The following is a 23,923-nucleotide window of genomic DNA, read 5'->3' on the forward strand; positions in this document are numbered from 1 at the left end:
AACCCTCCAATGCGGCTGAATTAAAACAATTCTGCAACGAAGAGTACAAAAAGCAGGAAGTTTCCCCAGGGGTTTTTTAGCAGCAAAGAATTTGTATAGAAATGGTTGATGTAAAAAATCGTTTATTTTACAGACAATAATAATTTCAAATGAATCATCCATATAGGTGGTGCGACACAAAAACAGACATGAAACATCACTCATAGCAAAGAACACCCTATGTACAAGCATGGTTTGCCAATTGTATTTATAACATATGTATCCACATGAAATACCCCGATGCATTTCGACCCTTGCCATTTCGGGTCTCTTCAGGGGGATTTATATTCTAGGAAAATATCAAAATATCTTGAATAATGACATTGGACAGTATAAAAAATGTAGGTATAGCATTTCAGATTGAGCAAAATTATATCTCCATGGGGGCGTGGCCTGGCAAGCGATGATGTAGGACGCAGCTAGCAGGAGCTCCTCTTGCCAAACTCTCCTGTTTACCAGCCTGACCGCTAATTGGACCTTACAAACATCCAAACGGACGCTACATTGACCCGGGATCGGGATCCACTATGTCGCCAACGAAAAAGGCACCTACAACGGTGGATAAACTAGCCAAATACCACCATGAAGGTACAGAAGGGCAGGCCAAAGATGGCACCGCCACGTGTTCGGGAGAAGGCCGCCAGGCCGCAGAAACAGCAAAAGTACTGGAGGCAATAGCGGATCTTCAAACCAATCTCACTACCAAGATAGATGAGGTTAAAACTGACATCTCGCTTCTAAGACAGGATTTATCTAAGGTGAGAGACAGAGTCACAGAAACTGAAGCACGCATCAGCACTGTGGAGGATATCCTGCATCCACTACAGCACACGACAGAAGACATGCAGCGCCAGATCCAACAGCTTCACTCTCACCAGGACGATCTGGAGAACAGAAGCCGCAGATGTAAACTCAGATTTATTGGATTACCTGAAAGAAGCGAAGGCAAAGACCCTGCAGAGTACCTGGAGAATCTCCTTATTGCCACATACGGCCGGGAGGCCTTTTCGGTGATGTTTGCGGTGGAGAGGGCACACCGAATACCTGCTAAACCTCCACCTACAGGTGCACCTCCCCGCACTTTTATTGCTAAATTTTTGAACTTTAAAGATCATGATAAGATCATGCGACTTACAAGGGAGAAAGGCAATATATGACTGGAAAATGGTCATGTGGCTGTATATCCGGATTTCTCCAACGAAGTACAGCGGAAAAGATCCCAATTCCCGGATATCAAGCGTCACCTGAGGATACTACACCTCAAGTATGCCATGCTTTTCCCAGCCAGGCTTAGGGTGGAAGAGGATGACCGAGTGCACTTTTTTGAGACCCCCGCCGCAGCAATGACATGGCTGGATCGCCATGAAAGACCGACCTGAGGATCACACCACAAATATGGAACTGTAAGTACACTAACCCAACCCCATTGAAGCCCTGGACCCCACAATAACTTCTCTCCCTGACAATGGCTGGCAGTCCTGAACTGTGTTTTTTTCCTTCCAGGCTGTTGGATAAATGTTAGGACTCAGACTGTCCAAATCCTTTATTGATGTGTGGGGCTGTAATATCATACTAGGGGTTGGCGATAGTTCCTAGTCCCATTACATCTAACTGTTCCCGGGTATAGATCTCCTGACATGCGACCCAAATACTGGGACTATATTGCTAATTGGCAGACGAATCTCCTTTCAAGAATAAGAGGATGCCATACACGCTCTGCATAACTATACCACACTATGATCAGAGAGGAATCGCTCCCATAGGGACAACGTTATTGGATGCAAATTACCAAGCACAAATCTTAAGCTTTGTACCTCCAGTCAGTTTTTTTATGCTGGATGCCTGTTTTTTTATTTTATTTTTTCGTTAGGAGATGCATGCTCTCACCATGTTGGGGAGGTGTGGAGCTGGGAGGGAGGGTTGTTGCCCGCTTACAGGGCCTAAGTTTTGAACCACATGATATATATAAAGGTTTGATTAAATGCCAGATATACATTCATACAGGTATAAATAACATGTATGCAGATAGTGATGTAATTCACAGAAGGAAATATGCAAAGTCTATAGACAGGATAGCTTTGGTGGTCTGCTCCAAGATGCTCAGATATATGATTAAATGACTACAATTAAATTTCTGACTTGGAACGTCAGGGGAATGAGAGATAAAATCAAACGCACAGCAGCCCTTACATATTTAAAATCGCAGAAAGCAAATGTAATAGTCCTAACTGAAACTCATATTACAGGTCATCTTCGATCCGCTTTGAAACGTCCCTGGATCGGTTGGGCGTACTATAGCACGCACACCAATTTTTCCAGGGGAGTTACCTTAATGGTAACCAAAAATACCCCATTTGAGCTTATTTCTGTGGAGTCAGACCACCAGGGTAGATATTTATTTTTACATGCCATTATGGGGGCAATGCCTGTGTTATTGCTTGCATGCTATATCCCTCCTCCTTACAGCTCGGAGGTGGTCAAGGAGGGTCTGTCTTTTATGGCCCAATATCCGACGGTCCCAGCTGTGTGGATGGGTGATTTTAATATGACAATGAATTCATATCTGGACTGCCCGGTGCAGGCTGGGGCTGGGACAAGCGAAACGCAGCAGACTAGGCTAAATAGGATGATGGAGGAATTTGCGTTAATTGACGTATGGCGATATAGAAACCCGAAAGAAAGAGCATATACATGCCACTCCACTATGTCCGGGATAGATCACATTCTAGTTTCTAAAGTACTACTTCCCAAGGTTGTAGGGGCAGGCTTTGCACCGAGGGCTCTGTCGGATCACTCCCCATGCTGGATACATATGTCCATGCTCTCCAAGGCACCTACATCTGTCTGGAGACTTCACCCATATTGGTTATCTGTATTAACAGACCATACCTCTATAGAAAGAGAGCTGAAATTCTTTTTCCAGACTGATCAAAACCTATCCTCATTCAACGCTCAATGGGATATGTTTAAATTACATGCGAAACGAATACTAGATAGCAGAATTAAAAGGCTTAAAGCTTCCTCTAAAATGATAATACATCTAACAGAAACTACCCTACAGGAATTGGAGGAAACATACAACACTCATCCTTCCCCTGAAAACCTCAACAAAGTAAAAATGCAAGAAACAGTAGTATCACAACTACACATCGAAAAAGCCAAGCAAAGTTTATTTTTTTGTAAAACCAGAATATATGAACATGGAGAAAGGCACTAGAGAGCCCCATAACCACTCAGGATATCGCCACAGCTATCTCCCAATTGGCCAAATCCAAAGCCCCTGGGCTAGATGGTCTGCCCCTGGAGTTTTACGCCACGTACTCCGAAATACTTATCCCAAAATTAAAGACCCTATTTCACTCAATATATGAATTGGGTAGTCTTCCTCCATCAATGCAAGAGGCCCAAACTATAGTCCTTCCCAAACCAGGTAAAGATCCTCACTACCCAGAATCATACCGCCCTATCTCATTACTACCAGTTGACATTAAGGCATTAGCTAAAATTCTATCCTCTAGATTGAATACAGTTATCCTTTCCTTGATACATGCGGATCAAACCGGATTTATGCCAGGAATGAACACAGCAATAAACATCCGGAGACTCTTTATGAACCTTCAAGCCCGTCATGATAACACAGGAACAAGAGTAGTAGTGGCCCTTGATACAGCCAAGGCATTCTACTCTGTCGAATGGGCCTACTTGTGGGAATGCCTATGCTGCTATGGGTTTGGCCCCATCTTTATAAGGTGGGTCCAACTTCTATACCGGACCCCAAAGGCACGAGTATATGTGAATGGGTGGCTATCAGATCAGATTTCCCTGGAAAGAGGAACGAGGCAGGGGTGCCCCTTGTCACCCCTGTTGTATGCGCTTGCAGCGGAACCTTTGGCCATAGCTATAAGGGCAAATCCGGAAATAATGGGTCTCAGACGGGGAGATTCGTGGGAAAAAATAGGATTATACGCAGACGATACTCTTTTATACCTGGCTGATCAGGGTCCCTCCTTACAAGCAGCAATGAAAATCATAGAGACCATGGGAAAATACTCCGGACTACGCATTAATTGGGGAAAATCACAAATCCTCCCCATAGATCAATTCCCCCTGCAGCGGTAAACCCAGAACTTCCCTTACAGAGAGTAGCGGAGATTAAATATCTGGGGATCAAGGTTACCAGAAATCTCAAGGAATATGTGGCCTTAAATGTAGAACCCCTATTTGCGATTATTAAATCTAAGACACAGACCTGGGCAAGATTACCACTAGGAGTTATGGGCAGAATCAACTTAATAAAAATGATTCTACTGCCCAAAATTCTATACATGATATGGCATGCCCCTTGTACATTCCACTTAAAGTGTTTAAACAAATGGAGGCTATCTTGAACTCCTTTGTGTGGGGACAAGGTAGGCACAAGATAGCATGGCACATTCTTAAGAACTCCACCCATGAAGGAGGGTGTTCCCTTCTCGATATACAGGACTATTATGTGGCATCACAACTATCGCATATATACTACTTCAAGACCTCTGAATCACAAAGATATAGGTCTTTAGTATGCGACGGAATGGGAAATCCGCTACTCACTCCTATTCAGGCAATCCTTAGAAAAGGACAGTATAAGCATGACACTACACGTTTCAATACAGGAATGTTAAAACATCATCAGAAAATCTGGGGCATAGCAAACAAGAAGCAAAACCAGTCCATTATACACTCGCATACCCCGTTGTGGTACAATGACCAATTACTTGCGCTGAAAACGGTACCAGATCCACAAATATGGGCAGCATATGGTATCATATACCTATCACATGTGCTAACAGTAGAGGGACCTATAAGTTTTCAAATACTCAAGGACAGATTCTCACTTCCAAACCACCTACTGTTTAGGTACTTACAGCTCCGTCATGCACTCACAGATGGCCACAACTAATATTACGCTTGACACCCCCCCCCCCCCCCCCCCCCGGCTCTGGATGTCCTACTCGGAGCAGACCCCACAAAACTTATATCTAATCTCTACTATGTCCTTAGACGGCATAGATCACACAAAGTCTCCCTAGTGGCAAAGGAAAAATGGGAACAGGACGTGGGCCCAATTGATAACACAGAATGGGATGAAATTTCGGAGGGGGTTAGGATGGCCTCCCCTAAGCTTTCAGATAGACTTACACAACTGAATATTGTGCATCGCACGTACATCACACCTATACAAATGGCTAAATTCCAACAAGATAGAAACCCCATGTGCCCCATGTGCTTATTGGTTCCAGGCTCCTTTTACCACTTAATATGGAGTTGCCCGAACATACAAACCTACTGGCTACAAGTAACTAAATTTTTACATGATAATATGGGCTCACCGGTGGGTCTTGACCCACAATTGTGTCTCCTGGGTTTATTACCTGACACCGACATAGACAAATACTTAGCTATATTCATTCAAGAGTCACTATTCCTAACTAGGAAAACAATTGCTAAGGTGTGGATACAGGCGATGTCTCCTACTTTTCACAATTGGAAAAGGGAAATAAATGATGTCCTTCCATATAGAAAAATGATATATGCTCATAGAGGCCGCCCGCAAAAAATTTCCAATATATGGGATAGATGATGGCGAAACCTGCACTACATGATGTAATTTAGGGGAAAATATGCCCCAGTGTAGGATTTTATTCTGCTCAACTATTGAAGAGATGCATATATGTGAATATTGTTAAAAGTTACTAAGACTAATGTGAATTGTAAGTTTCATGCTGTATTATTCCCATGTGATTTAACTTGAATCGGATGTGAATGTATGTATATATCTGATTCATATTTCAATAAACTGTTATTCTGGAAAAAAAAAAATTATATCTCCATACACACATAGAGGTATAATTACCAATGAGTGGATGAAGACATGAGGATGTATCGCACAAACCAGTGTTGCAGGATTGTAGTTGTCCAGTGATCCCATCGCCTCCGCCGGTCCCCCACGCGTCCTAGTCCCCTGAGCTTACAGGGGGCCACGTTCTTGGACCCGGAGAGGAGGATGGGGGGGTGCAACAGCTGCAGATGGACATGCAAAGACTTTTTGTGAGTCGTCATTGGTTAATATTAGGGGAGTGTCTAGAAGTGCTTGGCAGCTATAAGCTTTTTGCTACTTGGTCAGTAATGGATTCATATTATAGGAGAATTAAGTTATACATAACATGATGTAGTTTATTCGTTAGTTGGATTGGTTATAAGAGGGGTTGGCTAGCAGTGAAAGAAGGGTGGGTGGGGGATGGGGTGTGGTGATCTGATTAGTGAAGTGAAAGTGCACGATGTGGGGTGACTGATGATGGGACAAATAAAGGTGTAAAAGTGAAAAAAAAGGCTACAAAAACTGAAAAACAAGTGTTAAACGTGTAAAAGTGAAATGTGTGGAGGACAGGGGGGTGAGTGTGAGTGTGGAGTGCCTGTATTAGTGGGGGGAAAATGCATGTATGTGAAGTGAGACAGGAAAGGGGAAATTATTTAATAAAATAAAATGATGAAAGTGAGATATGTTTAGGTGCCACACAACAAGTGATGTGACACTGCATAATGTATACGTAAAGTAAGGGGATAGGACTAAAGTTATACTACATAGGGATAATAGTGTATGGATTAAATAAATCACAATGTTGGAAAATGAAAGTGGGTGGGTGTCACACAAGTACAAGGATTAGCCAGTCAAAAGCGTTCCAAACGCTGCACTTACCAAGCACTCCATCGGTCTTGTATTAGTATATGACAGCATTACCAGGGAACACCTCAGGATCTACTGGGAGCTGTGGGGTTTCAAAGTGTCTGCATGGATTGTCCATTGTCTGCAGGTGTCAGGCAACTCCCCATCCACCCTCCCACAGGTCTGCGGCGCCAAAATCACGTCGTCCGCGTGGCCCCCTCGGCGTTCCGGAAGGCATGGCCCCGGCACAAGCCGTCGCCTCCGACGCAAAAGCGCGACGTCACTGCCAGTCCGGTGGCGAATCTGAAATGCTATACCTACATTTTTTATACTGTTCAATGTCGTCAATCAATATATTTTCCTAGAATATAAATCCCCCTGAAGAGACCCGAAATCTAAAGGGTCGAAATGCATTGGGGTTTTTCATGTGGATACATATGTTATAAATACAATTAAACGCAAACCATGCTTGTACATAGGGTGTTCTTTGCTATGAGTGATGTTTCATGTCTGTTTTTGTGTCGCACCACCTATATGGATGATTCATTATTGTTCATTTGAAATTATTATTGTCTGTAAAATAAACGATTTTTTACATCAACCATTTCTATACAAATTCTTTGCTGCTAAAAAAAAACCCTGGGGAAACTTGCTGTTTTTTGTATGCTTTTGGGTTTGCCAGTTATCGCAAACAATTGATTGCAGTTGTTTCCCGCCAAGGGTGGCAACCAGTTATTGGGTTTAGGGGGCAATTACTTTTTCACATAAAGCCAGGCAGATTTGGACAGCTTTTTTGCCTTAATAAATGAAACTATCATTTAAAAACTGCATTTTATATTTACTCGGGTTATCTTTGTGTAATAATAAAATTAGTTTTATATGCAAAAAAATAAAAATCCGAAAGGGGGCAAATAATTTCACACAACTGTATACCAGCAGCATTACTGAAGTCCCTATTGTATGAATAATATACAAATTGTAACCCTATTATTTTGCATATGTTATAAATGAGTCAGCTTTTCTGGGCTGAGGATTAGGGTTCATGTACACGGGACGATTTTACAACCCCGCCTGAACGATTTAACTTGACAGATAGTAACCCACAATGTCCGTTTTGCCACGTTTACATGCCGCGTTTATCGGCACTTCGCAACACGAAACGCGGCTAAATGCAAGTTACCGCGCTTAGAAGCGTTTGGCGCTTGAAATGTCTCTAAAATCAGCTTCTGAACCCATTTTTTTGCGTTCCAAAAAAAGCCTCTAAACTCAACTGCCCAGAAATGACTGTAAACGACCCTGTGTACATGTACTGGTAAGATAACAATGGAGAGTTCAGGAGCAGTTGAAAAAAATGCCCAACTGCTCCTAAACATCCGTTTTGCAGCAGCAGTGTACATGAGGCCTTAGTTGTAAGAAAATTTGCCCTGAAATTTGTATTGCTATAGATAGAGCCTCAATGTAAGTGCTCTTCTAGATTAAAAGTTGCATGACTGGAAATTGGAGTGCCAGTGTAAACCATTGGGTACATTTTTGCTGCCTTCCAATCTATTACCCAGCACTATTACCCAAGATTAGATGGTCAGATGTGCAGGCAAAACCTAATCATTTGCAGGCATTTTCCTGGCTGCTAGGTTCCTAGACATGGACTGTTCATGTTAAAGCGGAGTTCCGCTTAAAAAGAAAAAAAAACAATAAAAGTCAGCAGCTACAAATACTGAAGCTGCTGACTTTTAATAATCAGACACATACCTGTCCCAGGGTCCAGCGATGCGGGGGGACAAAGCCCTGCTCATCTCCCCCTCCTCTCTGCGGCGCCGGCATTGTAACTATGGGCGCACGGCTGTGGCTTCACAGCCGGGCATCCACTGTGCATGCGCAAGCCATGACTGACCGGGTATTCATCTGGGACCTGTGAGGTGTCCCAGATGATTGCCGAGAGGGAGGGGGGAGAGGTGATCCCCCTTCCAGTGCTGCAGTGCGCTGAGAGGGAGTGGGACCTGGGACCCTCTAAAAAGAGGGTACCTGCTCCCCTCCAAAAAAATGACATGCCAAATGTGGCATGTCAGGGGGTCACCGGAAGTTCAATTTTTCGGTGGAACTCCGCTTTAAGCCAACAGAAAGGCTCAGGGGCAGTGCACTGCAGATACCTCCAGTAGCTGTTTATTGGAAAGTTCTAACCTGCCAATTTCACCCTCTGCAAATGCTGGTTAGTGGGGTCTGCTGGTGCCTGTAGGTCTTAGTAGGCTATCATCAAATATCTACAGGTACCCTTTGAGATGGATTACTACATTTGTCATGTTATCAGATATATGCTTTAATGTCCGAAGAAGCTGCTGTACTAGAGGCCCTGATTCCTTTACTCGAAATTGAAAGGGCGATCTTCTCCTTTCCTACTTCTAAAACTCCTGACCTGAATGGCCTTCCTGGAGACTGGTATAAGGTGTATGCTAAACGCTTGCTCCTCCTACAGACCAATCTCCCTTCTAAACTATGATCTCAAGATACTAACTAAAGTTCTTGCCACCAGATTAATGAAGGTCTTGCCTGCCTTAGTGAATATAGATCAATCCGGATTCAAACCGGGCAAGTCTACGGACATTAATTTGATTGAGAAGAATGTTTACACACCTACAGCTCCCGTCATCAGGTTCAGCGAGTTATCAGATTCAGATTCATCAGAGGTAGGTTCTAGCGGCAGCAAGAAAGCCTTTGATTCTGTTAACTGGTGGTGAAGGTTTTCGGTTTCGGTCCTGTTTTTTGTAAATGGATTGGTATAAAGCCCCAGTAGCTCAGATTAAGTTGGGTGGCATGAATTTAGAGCCATTTCAGGTGGATCGGGATACACGTCGGGGCTGCCCTGTCTCCGGCCTTATTTGCTCTAGTAATAGAGCCTCTAGCCACTGCCACAAGACAGTCTACAACAGTTTGTGGTATTAAAGTGGGGTCCATAATGGAGAAATTGCCAATATATGCTGATGATCTTATCCTTTTCCTCCATAACCCTGGCCCCTTCACTCCGCAAAGCGCTTAATGTCTTTTCCTGATTCACAGCCTTGTCAGGATTAAAAATCAACTGGGAAAAATCCCAAATCCTTCCTATTGATTCCCAAGCTTGACAGGTAGCAGATCCCTCCCTTCCATTGGCTTGGACTAACTCCTTACGATACCTGGGTATCACCATCACAACTAATGTATCTGACTTTAGAAATCTCTACCCTCAGCTAGCCATAATTAAAACCAGACTTAAGGCTTGGGATAATTTGCCCCATTACTTCTTGTTAGAATAAATCTAAAAATGAAAATACTGCCTGTATTTTATGTCCTTTCCTGACTTGGATACCAAAAACCTTTTTAGGCAATTTGAATCCATAATTACCCCCTTTGTAAGGAAATCTGGCATCCCCAAGTTTAACAAATAAATTCTTCACAGGTTGTGGATGCAGGGTGGCCTGGCGTACCCCCGCCTCCAAAAATATTTCTACGCAGCACTTCTCATGCACGCTCATAACTGGGTGATTTCTGACGATACCAATGCCTCGGTGGTCCTAGAGGCAGCACATCTCGGGTCAGAGGAGTCATTGAGGAAACTATTCTACAGAGGTACTCGAGCTCCATCTTCTCTGACACTCTCTATGAAGGCAGTAGTCAGAGCATGGCAATTGTTGGTGTGTTACCACCCTGATGATCCCAATAGACGGTCCCCTACCACCCCCCTTTGGTTTAATCCACTCCTCTCTGAATTCTACTCCATCCCAGATCCTGTGGTGTGGACAGGGAAAGGGATTAAAACATTAGACCACATTTGTGTAGGAAATACTTGAATGACCTTTAACGGCTTTAAACTTGGGTATACCCGCTCTACTTCCCATATCTTCCGTTACTTACAGTTCAGACACGCCTTTTCCACTCAATTTGGTACTCAGGGTTTAACCCGCATTTAAGGAAATTTAGAAACTCTATTGAGGGAAGATCCCTAGACAAAACCTTATCTAATATATATAAAGCACCCTCACCATCGGTCCACTTCAGTATGGAAGGCATCCACTCCAAATGGCGAGCAGATGTCCCTGATATAGATACAGAGGATTGGCAAGACATATGGGCATACCCCTTCCAACAACTGGTACCTGTCAGATCACCTAATCCAATTTAAACTAGTTTAGAGTTTACTTACCACAATTTCTAAACAAAATCTACCCTAGGGCTTATCCCCATTGTTGGAAATGTACTGAAACAATGGCCGACTTCAAACATGTTTTGGTCATGTCCCAAAGTTCAAGGATTTGAGTGAAGTTACTCAATTTATCTCCTCCTTAACAACTTTCTTTATTGTACATCACAGGACACAGAGCCACAGTAATAACTGTATGGGTTATATGGCACCTTCAGGTGATGGACACTTGCACACCCTAAACAGGAAGTTCAATTCCCCATATACCCCCTCCCCTTACTGGGAGTACCTCAGTTTTTTTCGCCAGTGTCTTAGGTTTTGGTCACGAGTAAAGATGTACTGTGCTGAGCTCCGCTGGAATTTTCCTTACTGGGGCAAGCCATGCAACCGGATCCATTCAGTGTCTTTTCCAGGCCGAATTGAATGGTACCCGGGCCTCGTGTCCGAAGAAACAAGGTCTTGCCTGTAGCGCTCCTGGACCCCAGGATACAGTATTTGTTTTTTTCAGCCATATTGAAGCTTGAGGTGAAGGTTGGGTCTGTTACCACAGAACCCTGCAGCTGGATAAGGTAAGAGAGATTCCTAAAGAATTTATCTAATTCTTGTGGATTTTCTCCTTTAAAGTAAATGTTGCTATGCATAGTCACCACCGGGGGGCTATCAAGAGCATGTATCTGTTCCATGCTTGTCAGTCTCGCCTCTGTGTACAAGCTGCACGCTTCCTCCGGCCCAGGCTCCAGGTAAAGTCGTGGTAAAGGGTTTTTTCTCTCCTAGGAATGTCCCCCCACCTGGTTAGCTTTCCTCCAGGCAGAGGGAGCATGGCATTAGACGGCGGTGTGCCACCGCTCCCAGCACCATTATGGCGGTTCCCTTCAGGCGACATGCGGTCCGGTCAGGATCAGAGCCTGCTCATGAGGGAAAACTTTCTATTTTAAAATAGATGAGGGAGGGGAGCACAGTAGGTGGTCGGAGGAAGAGGGCGGGGCTTAGCGGCATTGGTGCGCTTCAACGTCCGCAGCGCGGGCTGCATAGCTATAAAGCACGCCTTTTGCAGGTGCATACAGCTAGGAGGGACACAGAGCAGACGGGTAGCATGTGAGTGGGTGACACTGGCATTCCCAGGCACATTTACTTAAAGCATCAAGCTGAGCTTATTAGCAGCGGCAGTTGCTGGACTATTGCTCAGCAGTGGGTGTATTTTTTTGGTGGTACCTCTGCAGTTGTGCTCAGCACTATGACCAGTGGAGGTGGCTCAAATGCCACAAAGACCAAGGACACAAAGGGGTCGCCCTCAGGTACTAAGGACCCTCCCTCTGCAACACCATCCTGTTCTAAGAAGGCTGGTCAGAGTGAGCCATCAGGGTCATCAGGGGCTGCAATTGCTTCTGACACTTCAGCCCCTGTCTATATAACTTAGGTTTTCTCCTCAGCTATGAGTGGTTTAGAGGAAAGATTTGTGGGTTTAATCACATCTTCACAGAGTGGAAGAAAACGCATTAGGTCCCCTTCTACCACCCAGGATCCTCAAACGGAGGAACTGTGGGAGGGGAAAGATGAATCCCCCTCAGGGGACCGTGAACAGGCTGATGATTCCTCTCTGGAGGAATCAAGTGGGGAAGGACCTTCTTCAGCTTCACATGCTGAGAAGTTGCTGGTGCATTTTCTTACTGAAATGGTTTGTGCCACATTTAAGCTACTCCTAATGGAGTCGGTTGAAGAGCCCACTTCCTGTTTGGGTTCACTAAAGCCTCCGCAAGTCTTGCGTGCCTTTCCTGTCCATTCATTACTAGAAAAGCTTATGTATTCTGAGTGGAATCACCCAGATGAAAACTTTTTAGGAGGAAAAAAGTGCTTAACACTTTATCCTATGGAGGAAAAATTTACTAAGATGTGGAGTATACCAGCAATTGATGCCGCTATATCCTCTGTGAATAAAAGTTTGACTTGTCCGATTGACAATGCGCAAATGCTTAGGGATCCAACTGATAAAAAGTTGGAATTCCTGTTAAAAACCTTTTTCTACCTGGCAGGTTCAGTGGCTTAACCTGCAGTGGCGGCAATTGGGGTATGTCAGTCCTTGAGAGACCATTTGAAACAGGTACTCAAGGTGTTCCTTGAACAACTGGCCCAGGAATTAGCTGAGCTGACAGCAGCTTTGTGCTTTGCAATTGAAGCAATCAGAGATTCTATTCTTTAAACCTCTTGCCTTGGGCTTGGGTTGGTACATATGCATAGAATCTTACGGTTAAAAAGTTGGTCAGCCGAAGCGCCATGCAAAAAGCTCCTGGCTGGTTTTCCTTTCCGCGGTGAAAAGCTGTTGGGGAGGATTTGGACAAATATATCCAAAAATATCAAGTGGGAAAAGTACCCTTTTGCCAGTTAAGACAAAGAATAAACGTCTCTCATTTAAAAACTCTTTCTCCAGTGGCAGGGGCATCAGCCTCCAGGTAGTCGCGACAGCCTCCACCATCAGGTTCAAGAGGTAAACCTCAGGGTCAACCCCAGTGACAAAAGAAGTCCTGGGGGAGGAAACCCGCAAGACAGAACGCCAAAGCCTCTTTATGAAGGGGCACCCCTGCTCGCTCAAGTGAGGGGGAAAGACTTCTGCAATTCTCAAAATGTCTGGCAGGAAGAATTTCGGGACAGATGGGTGGTCTCCACAGTAGCTCTAGGGTACAAACCAGAGTTCCAAGAATTCCCATCTCCTCGTTTACTCAGGTCAAATGTCCACAAAGATCCAGAGAAAAAGAAGTCTCTCTTTATAGCATTAGACTGACTTTTATCGCAAAAAGTGATCATGGTGGTTCCAGTGGAAGAGCAGGAGGTCAGGGTTTTATTCAAACCTTTTCACGGTACCAAAACCAAATGGGGGTGTCAGACCCATTTTAGATCTCGGAGATCTAAATCGGTTCCTGAAGATTCGCTCTTTTCGCATGGAATCAATCCGATCAGTAGTCTCCATTCTACAAGGGGGAAAGCTTCTGGCATCAATCGACATCAAGGATGCATACCTGCATGTACCTATTTTCCCCGCTCACCAGAAGTATCTGCGTTTTGAATTAGAAGGGCTTCATTTTCAGTTTGTAGCCTTGCCTTTCGGTCTAGCTACTTCACCTCGGGTGTTTACAAAACTTCTGGCCAGATTAAGGACTCAAGGTATAACAATAATAGCATACTTGGACAACCTGCTCTTAATAGACCGGTCGGTAGTCCACTTGGACCAAAGCGTGGTCACCACAGTCAACTACCTGGAATACCTAGGTTGGGTCATCAACCTAGAGAAATCTTTAAAGCCAGTAAGAAGATTAGAGTACTTGGGTCTGGTCATAGATACAGTCCAGAAGAAGGGGTTTTTACCCCAGGCAAAGATCAGTGCCATAAAGGAGCTGGTCCAAGGGGTCAGGGCAAAGAAGGGTCCTTCCATTTGCCTTTTGTATGAGGTTGTTGGGGAAGAGGGTGGCTTCATTCGAAGCAGTTCCCTATGCTCAGTTTCATTTGAGACTGCTGCAAAACAGTATCCCATCGGCCTGGAAGAAGAAGATTCAAGCACTAGATTTTCCAATGCGTTTGTCGCCAAAAGTGCGCCAGGGCCTCAGTTGGTGGAGGATATCCGAGAATCTGCAGAAGGGGAAATACTTCTTACCAGTTACCTGGAAGGTGGTAACAGATGCCTGCTTTCAGGTTGGGGAGCAGTCCTGGAAGAAGCGTCTGTCCAAGGGAAATGGTCCAGAAACGAGAGGACCTTGCCCATCAACATTCTAGAAATTTGGGCAGCACATCTAGCCCTAAGGGCCTGGACATTCAAGTTGCAGAATTCTCCTGTCAGGATTCAATCCGACAATGCCACAACAGTGGCTTATATCAATCACCAAGGGGGCACCAGAAGTCAGGCAGCCCAGGGAGAGGTAAACCATATCCTAACCTGGGCAGAATAACATGTGCCGTGCATTTCGGCAATCTTCATTCCAGGGGTAGAGAACTGGCAGGCGGGCTACTTAAGTCGCCAGCAGTTGTTGCCGGGGGAATGGTCACTTCTCCCCGTCTTCCTGGCTATATGCCAAAGATGGGGGATCCCGGATGTAGATCTGTTTGCGTCCAGGTTCAACAACAAAGTTGACAACTTTGTGTCAAGAACAAGGGATCCACTCGCATGCGGAACAGATGTGTTGGTGACCCCGTGGGATCGGTTCTCACTGATTTATGCAGGAGTCAGTAGTTCTTGTGGCCCCAGTCTGGCCCAGAAGATCTTGGCATGCAGAAATAGTAAAGATGGTGGTAGGGCACGTCCAGACCTGCTATTGCAGGGACCAGTGTTCCATCCTACTTTACAAATGCTAAATTTAACAGTTTGGCTATTGAAACCCACATTCTGAGGAATCGTGGGCTTTCTGGCTTAGTGATACCTACCTTGATTAATGCAAGGAAGCCAGCTTCCAGAGTCGTTTATTACAGAATCTGGAAGGCATATGTTTCTTGGTGTGAATCCAGGGGTTGGCATCCTAGGAAGTATGTCATAGGTAGAATTCTTGCCTTTCTGCAAATGGGGCTAGAGATGAAACTGGCCTTGAGTACTATCAAGGGCAAGGTCTCGGACTTATCAGTATTGTTTCAGCGTCCGCTTGCTTCGCATTCTTTGATCCAAAGCTTAATCCACCGGTTAGGGCACCCCTGAACCCTTGGGACTTGAATTTAGTTCTGTCAGCATTACAGAAACAGCCTTTTGAGCCAATTCGACATATTCCTTTGGTCCTTTTGACAAGGAAGCTAGTTTTTTCTGGTAGCCATTTCTTCTGAAAGAAGGGTGTCAGAGTTGGCGGCTCTTTCTTGTAAAGAGCAATATTTAATCGTTCACAAGGATAGAGTAGTATTGCGTCCTCATCCTAGCTTTCTGTCAAAGGTGGTTTCAGGTTTTCACCTAAACCAGGATATTGTTTTACCTTCATTTTTTCCAGAACCCTGTTTTAAGGAAGGAAAGTCACTACACTCTTTGAATGTAGTGAGAGCAGTCAAGATCTATTTGAAGGCGACTGCTCAGATTCGGAAAACACGTTTTGTTCGTGTTGCCTGAAGGTCCTAGGAAAGGACAGGCAGCATCGAAATCCACCATTGCCAAATGGATTTGGCAGGTAATTATTCAAGCTTATGGCTTGAAGAAGGTTCCATCTTTTCAGGTCAAAAGCGCACTCCACCAGGGCTGTTAGTGCTTCGTGGGCAGTGCATCACCAAGCCTCCATGGCTCAAATCTGCAAGGCCGCAACCTGGTCTTCAGTCCATACATTCACCAGATTCTATCAGGTGAATGTAAGAAGGCATGAGGATATCGCTTTTGGGCACAGTGTGCTGCAGGCAGCAGTACAGGTCCTCAGGTCTGATTGCACCCTTTTGTCTGTGTCCCCTCCCCTCAGGTGGCATTGCTCTTGGACATCCCATACAGTTATTACTGTGGCTCTGTGCCCGTGATGTACGATAAAGAAAATAGGATTTTTATAACAGCTTACCTGTAAAATCCTTTTCTTGGAGTACATCACGGGACACAGAGGTAGCTCCCCTCTTTCTGGTTACACGTGTATTGCTTTGCTACAAAACTGAGGTACTACTGGTATGGGGAGGGGTTATATGGGGAATTGAACTTCCTGTTTAGGATGTGCCAGTGTCCATCACCTGAAGGTGCCATATAACCCATAGTTATTACTGTGGCTCTGTGCCCCTGATGTACACCAAGAAAAGGATTTTACAGGTAAGCTGTTATAAAAATCCTATTATCCCCATCCCACTGACCATGGAAGTGTGCTTGCTCAGCCTAGTTAGCTGCCAAGCTTTTCACAGAGCAATCAAGACCCTTATAGGCTGGCTTACTGCTGTTTTAATTAAGGAAAGCCATAGTGCTTAAATGGAAGTTGAGAGGCACCATCCCTAAATTTTTGGAAGTCCCTGGTAAATGCCTCTGTAGCCCTGTTTAAGGCCACGTATTCCTCACATGGTTGGGCAGCTAAGTTTGGTAAGGTGTGGAACATCTGGATGGAATCTTTTCATACAAATAAAACATAAGATGTATCGCCTTCGTGTGCCCCCCCCCCCCCCCAATAAATAGTTTAAAGCCCCGAGTGCTCTAAATCAGAATCCTCCTTTATATGCCTTTACTGACTTAATGTTGTTTTATGGACATGTTCATGCACGAAGTTTTTCAAACTGAAAATAGTGGATTGAGTGTGCCTGTCTGCACTGCCAGTTCAATTACTTCTTTCTCTTGGTGGACCGAGCAGTCTGGCTTTATTTCTTCTTTGTTTTATTGCGGTTTTATTTTTCTGTTAATTGTAGATAAGTGATATGTGCCTTATCTTGGTGTAAGTTTGAGCCAGGGAATGTCCAGAGGCTCTGTTTTGTTAAACCTTTCACTTTTGAAGATAGAGTTTAAAGAAAGAATACAGCGACTGGAACTGGTCCTTCAGGATTTAACTGCACCACTTCACTCAATTCATCCTGATTTATACCTCCTTAAAATGTCTTATTCAGTTTTTCTAAACTAAACTTGGGTTTTGCACACCTGACAATGATTGTCTGCAATGGAATTGTCAGAAAATAAGCCTAAATCTTTTTTAGGGGCTTGGGAACCTCTGCAAAAAAAAAAAAAAAAAAAACTCATGAAGTTCCGACATCACTGGGTCCATGCTTTTTTACAGGGTCGTAAGCATCTCCAGAAGTTTAGCAATGATTAGCAAAAACCTACATTTCTGAGGTTTCCATAAAATGTTTTGTGTGAACTGACCATCCCCAAAGTCTGGTTCAGCGGTCTAAATACTGTATGCCAGGGAGCTCGTCAAACTACGGCCCTCCAGCTGTTGCGGAACTACGAATCCTATGAGGTATTGTAAAACGCTGACATTCACAGACATGACAAGGCATGATGAGAATTGTAGTTCCTGAACAACTGGAGGGCCATTGTTTGAAGACCCTTGCTTGGTCCATTTTAGAGTGCTGTGATCATGGCTCCCGTGAGCATGCGTCATCCATTCAAATGGCCGGAGCCTGTGAACCTGGAAGGAAGACCTGTAGAAGATGGAAGCCCTGTCAGTGGTGACAGTGTGCTGCTGGAGGTCTTTGTTTTAAGGTAAGTGTTTCATAATATGCTAGTATGCAATGCATACTAGCACATTAAGCCATTGACTTGCAGAGGGAAGTTCTTTTTAATTACAGCCATTACTACTGGTTTAGGTTATTTTCTTTTTTAACCGGTTCCGACTGGCTCACGTCTACATACGGGGGCAGAATGGCTCCCCTGTGCGAAACCCCATACAGGTACGGGGGTTCCTTTAAGAGCCGTTAGACGGCGTGCGCCCGCTGCACGGCCAGGGACCTGATGCGCGTGGCCGGCGCCTGCCGCATGAGTGCCAGCACAGGGATTTGTGTGTATAAACACACAAATCCCTGTGCTGTCAGAGGAGAGGAGACATGTTGTTTGTTCCTACTATGTAGGAACAGCAAAATGTCTCCTCTCCTACTTAGTCTTATGCCCATACAGTTAGAACACACTGAGGGAGCACACAATTAACCCCTTGGAGCACCCCCTAGTGTTAACCCCCTCCCCTACCAGTGTCATTTACACAGTAATCAGTGCATTTTTATAGCACTGATCGCTGTATAAATGACAATGGTCCAAAAAATGTGTCAAAAGTGTCCAATTTGTCCATCGCAATATTGCTAAAAATCGCAGATTACTAGTAAAAAAAAAAAATAAAAATGCCATAAATCTTTCCCATAGTTTGTAGACGCTATAACTTTTGCGCAAACCAATCAATATACGCTTTTTGCAATTTTTTTTACCAAAAATATGTAGAAGAATATATATTGGCCTAAACTGATGAAGAAATTTGTTTTTCTTTTAAAAAATTGGGGAATATTTATTATAGCAAAAAAAAAAAAAAAATTTTTTTTTTTTTTCAAAATAGTCGCTCTTTTTTTGTTTATAGCGCAAAAAATAAAAACCGCAGGTGATCAAATACCACCAAAAGAAAGCTCTATTTGTGGGAAAGAAAGGAAGCAAATTTCGCTTGGGTACAGCATTGAACGACTGCACAATTGTCAGTTAAAGCAACGCAGTGCCAAATTGTAAAAAGTGCTCTGGTCAGGAAGGGGGTAAAATCTTCCGGGGCTGAAACGGTTAAGGCGTCCAAATGTTGTAACATCAAGCATGACTTAATTTCTAGAAAGAATAGTATAAGAGATCAAGTATAAAAAATAAAAATAACAGATACTACACTAGTCATAATTATTGCTCCAATTCTTTAATTGAACATGACAAAGAAAGTAATTTTAGAATGAATAGGTTACCCATAATGAATGTTAAAAGACGTGTTTAACTTTGAAGGTCTACATGTATGATGGCACAATCACATAATAAAGTACAAATAGACCAGGGATGGCACACTGGGGCAATTCAGTTGAACAGCTTCATAATCTGGGAATTTCAGAGTCAGCAACTGAAGGGCCAGTAGAATCAAACTCGAATACATTTCCCTTTCCTTCCTGGTTTTCCTGATGGCAAATAGGTAACAATATTACGAGCACATTTAAACATAAAAAGATTTAACTAAAATATCTGCTTCCAAGTAGGTTATCCATAAAAATATATAGGTTACTTTGTTAATTCAAGATAGTATGGAAGCAAAAGAAACAAAGACCTTTTAATATATATATATATATATATATATAAAGAGTTAAAAGACAATTTTTTAAAATAAGATTGCCTTTTCCAATCACTCTGTGCAAAATGCTAAAATGAAAAAGATTAAAAGAAAGCTTCCTGCTCATACAGGTTTAAGAAACGCAACTTAAAAAAGGTGTACCTCTCAAAAAGAAAACCACTCAAGTACATTTCTGACTTACTCAATTCAGTAAGAACTACTTATTTTATCTCATCAAAATGTTTAAGTCTCAATTACTTTTCTACAACACCTAAAATGAACAGTTGGTGACAAACACATGAACATTTTTCCTGTTGGCCCACATGGAGAATGCTAATGGTCAGATCTTTGAGTGTCTCACAGGGACCACCATTCATTGCTACAGATAATGACATGTTGTAACGCACATGCTAAAAGAAGAGATTTTTTTTTTTTTTTTCTAACACTATTCAGGTTCTGAAGGGAAACATGTACATGTAGTACTAGGTTCCCTGTGAAGCTAGCTGTGATGTCAGCCAGGGCATGCTCCCCTCTTTAGATGGCTGCTTTGCTAGAGACTGCCCATCTCTGCCTCCCAGCACTTGCCTGAGGGAAGCGCTGGCAAGAGGAACTCAGAGGGAGGCAAGACGCATCAGCCTTTAGTCTTTCTGCATTCCTCTTGCCAGTGCATAAATTAGGGCAAGTGTCGGGAGCTGGAAACCTGCTGGCAAAGCAGCTGTCTCCTAGCTGGCTGTGGTGTCAGGCTACCATATGCTTGGGGGGGTGGCTGTGGGGGTGGGCACACCCTGTCTGATTGATGTCACAGCTAGTGATACAAGGACATCTAGGACGAAAGGAAAAAGTACTACATGTACTTTGTACTATCAGGATCTGAATATTGTATAAAAAAAAAATTATAAATCATCATTAAGCATAAAATATTCCTATCTTGGGAATCATCATTGCTATTCCTTGTATTGCCACTCCACTGAAGCCGTTGACAAGACATACAAAATTGCGATTCCACCTGCGCTCTTCGATAACATAAAACAAATACTATAGTTTGAGTAGAACCACTGTGTCCTCCAGTGCTCTCAATGCATGCACATAACAGCCATTATACTCTATGGTACTTTTATTTTCACATTCATTGAAGAGCGTGACTGCCCTTTAAAAGACAGTAAACAGGTGTATTGAACTCAGAATGAACAGTTCAAATGAATATCACCGAGAGCCACATGCATCTTTAGGTGTTTAAATCCTTGATTGTTTATGGTCAAGATGATGTTTTATCTTGCAGAAGATCCTACAACAGCACCAAAAATGTACCTCAAGTGTTTAAATATCTTTCCACTCCTATGTGCAAAAAATGTGAATTTAAAACAAGAAGATTAAAACTGGGACTTCAGCATCAGGCTATTAAACCACTCTGCTACTGAAATCAATGTGATACTAAAGAGATGCCTACCAACAAGTAGTTAAATCTATCTGTAGCAAAGAGATTTAATAACAAGTGTAGTCCCAGCCTTAAAGCCAACATATGATCACTTCAAATGTATTAAATTGCAGGCAAACGTGTACAGAAGGTGATGCATGTACTCACACCATTTAGGCTACTTTCACACTGGGACAGTGAGGGCGTCGATGGTAAAGCGACGCTAGTTTTAGCGGCACCTTACCGTCGTTTTAGCAGTGCTTTTTCGGCCGCTAGCGGGGCGCTTATAACACTCACTAGCGGCAGAAGGCATTAATAGCGCTTTGCAGGGGCTTCGGCAGCGCAGCCCATTCATTTCAACGGGCAGGGCATTTTAGGAGCGGTGTATACACCGCTCCTAAACCGACCCAAAGATGCTGCTTGCAGGACTTTTTCTAACGTCCTGCAAGCGCACCGTTCCAGTGTGAAAGCACTCAGGCTTTCACACTGGAGTGACAGGAGAGGCGCTTTGCAGGCATTATTTTTAGCTCTAAAATGCCTGTAAAGCTCCTCAGTGTGAAAGTGACCTTAAAGCTCCCAAAAGGCCAGAGACCTGTAGTATGCAAATAGTGAGATTAGTTCCCAAATCTGTGTTTTGTTATTCCCCTCCTGCTTCCCTATTAATCCAACATTGTAATGAACTGCTTCACTGAGCCTATCAGGTGGAAGGGACAGGGCTAACTAAAGCTGCATTTTAGACATTCACCAGAGTTACTGGGGGAAAAAAAAAATCACATGCAGGAATCTATGGGTACTTAATGTGTATGCCCACAGTTTAGTCATCTTAGAAAGTTAACACAGCTTCACTTTAAAACTATGAAAACTATGAATGAGCAACAAATTGCTGTTTTAAGCAATAATGTGCCTTTTTTTTTTTTTAAACAAAAAAGCAGATCTCAGACACACAGAAAATGTCAAAGACTCCAAGACTTACAACACCACATCATGAAAATACTGTCTCGGTCACTAGGAATTAAAGGGCATTTTCAAGAAACAGATTACATTGTTACCCAAATAGTTTCAATTTAGCAATTTCATTACAGGTTACATTTCTTTACATGTTATGAGCAAGAAAACAATCCTGAGGAAAAGGCAGCAGACAAACTAGCTAGGAAGTCTTTTCCATTAAGATTTTGGTGTGCGTGGTTGATCAAAGTTTGGAGATCATAAGTTGCTTCACATCTGCAATGAGATATTTCCATAATTACTATAATACTCCTCATTTTAGCACATTTTACAATAATGTTATACGACAGACATTAGTTTGTTTATTTTATTATTGAACCATTTTGGCACCATTTACAAAAGGTATGTAGTAAGCATATCAAAGACTTTTCAAAATTGACTGGCTGAAAAAAATTTTCAATTGATAGCTCATTGCTTTGTATAATCCCACCAGTATATTTCACAGGACATTTCTGAATCATACAATATGTACAACACTAGTACTGCACCCTTGTGCTTGCATATTTCTCTTTTGGTTTGGGAACTGTGAACATTTTGGTGTAGAATACCTGGAACCATTTAACTTCTGGTATCAGTGTGCACCACACTGAACATGGACCAGAGAAAGCAAGACGGACAACTGCCTGAGGAGAGCAGAAAGAAAACTATAGATCACCACATCAGAGGTAAGGGCTATAAAACCATCTTCAAGCAACTTGATGTTCCTGTGACTACAGTCGCAAATAAAAGGTAGTTTAAGGTCCATAGAAGTGCAGCTAAACATCCTCCTAGGACACTAGCAAAAAACTGAGGAGAGGTTATCTTGGGTGGGCCAAAAAGATTATTTTTTGCCAGTGTCCAATCCTCTTGTATGCAGCAGTATAATCAGGCAGTTCAAGACTTCCTGTGTCCCCAAAAGGGACGACAAGTAAACATTTTTCATAGAACAGTTCTTCCATCGTACGCAATACAACATTTTAAGCTGTAATTATTGCAGGTTGGGAAGTCCCCCCGCACACATGTGATAGCTGCTGGAACTATATTAAAAGGCTTGCTCGAGAAGCTCTACAGCAATATTTCTCCAACTTTTCTGTAAACAATTGAGAACTGCCAACTGTCACATGCTGGTATGACAGCGCTGATTACATTAGATAAATATACAGAAAACTGTGCAATGTTCACAGAATATTCTTTATGCATGTACTGAAGTTACAAAAACAAATTTCCCTGGAGCTTGTGTAGGAAAAGACGTCTTTGAGGTTAGTGCCATACAAAACATTTTCAGATTTGCATGTCCAATGGAATTTTGAATCATTTAATACTATTTTGATTAGTTATTAATAAATTGATGACAATTTATGCAGTGCTTTACACAAAGTGCCTTATTTTAGTCTCTGCCCTCAAGGGCCAATTTGCCCATTAAAGGGGTTGTAGAGGCAGAAGGTTTTTTTATCTTAATGCATTCTATGCATGAAGATAAAAAAGCCTTCTGTGTGCAACAGCCACACCAGCATCCCCTAATACATAACCCCATCTCTATCCAGCGATGTCCACGAGTCCCTCGGCTGCCTGGGACTTCCCTCCTGATTGGCGCTATTGGCTCATGCCGCTGTCAAAGTAAGTTAGCCAATCAGGAGAGAGAGGGGTGGGGCCTTGCTGTGGGTGCACTCAACAGGAGGGAGGGGCCAGGAGCAGCAAAGAGGGACTTGAAAAGAGGAGGATCCAGACTGCCCTGTGCAAATCCACTGCACAGAGGAGGCAAGTATAACATGTTTGTCATAAACGAGACTTTACAATCACTTTAAGCTACCCACCATGTCTTTGGAGTGCAGGGGTAGATGCAGATAGTGTTCTGATGGGGATTTGAACCAAGGACCCCAGTGCTTTTAGGTAGAATCTCCAAGCACTTAGTCACTGTGCTTTATCTCTCA

General features: G+C 43.2%; 1 protein-coding gene across 3 annotated transcripts in view; it reads right to left on the bottom strand.

Moving 5' to 3' along the window:
• Positions 1-19,179: 19,179 nt before the first annotated feature.
• Positions 19,180-23,923, bottom strand: part of NCOA4 (nuclear receptor coactivator 4) — a 48,704-nt gene continuing 43,960 nt past the window's right edge. For all 3 annotated transcript variants that reach the window (XM_073596914.1, XM_073596913.1, XM_073596912.1), the window contains exon 10: positions 19,180-22,229. In XM_073596914.1, the coding sequence (XP_073453015.1) occupies positions 22,224-22,229 (6 nt within the window). In that variant the 3' untranslated portion in view covers positions 19,180-22,223. The remainder of the gene's footprint in view (positions 22,230-23,923) is intronic.

The sequence above is a fragment of the Aquarana catesbeiana genome, linkage group LG08 (genome assembly GCF_042186555.1).
Source record: "Aquarana catesbeiana isolate 2022-GZ linkage group LG08, ASM4218655v1, whole genome shotgun sequence".
In the NCBI taxonomy this organism is placed as follows: domain Eukaryota; kingdom Metazoa; phylum Chordata; class Amphibia; order Anura; family Ranidae; genus Aquarana; species Aquarana catesbeiana.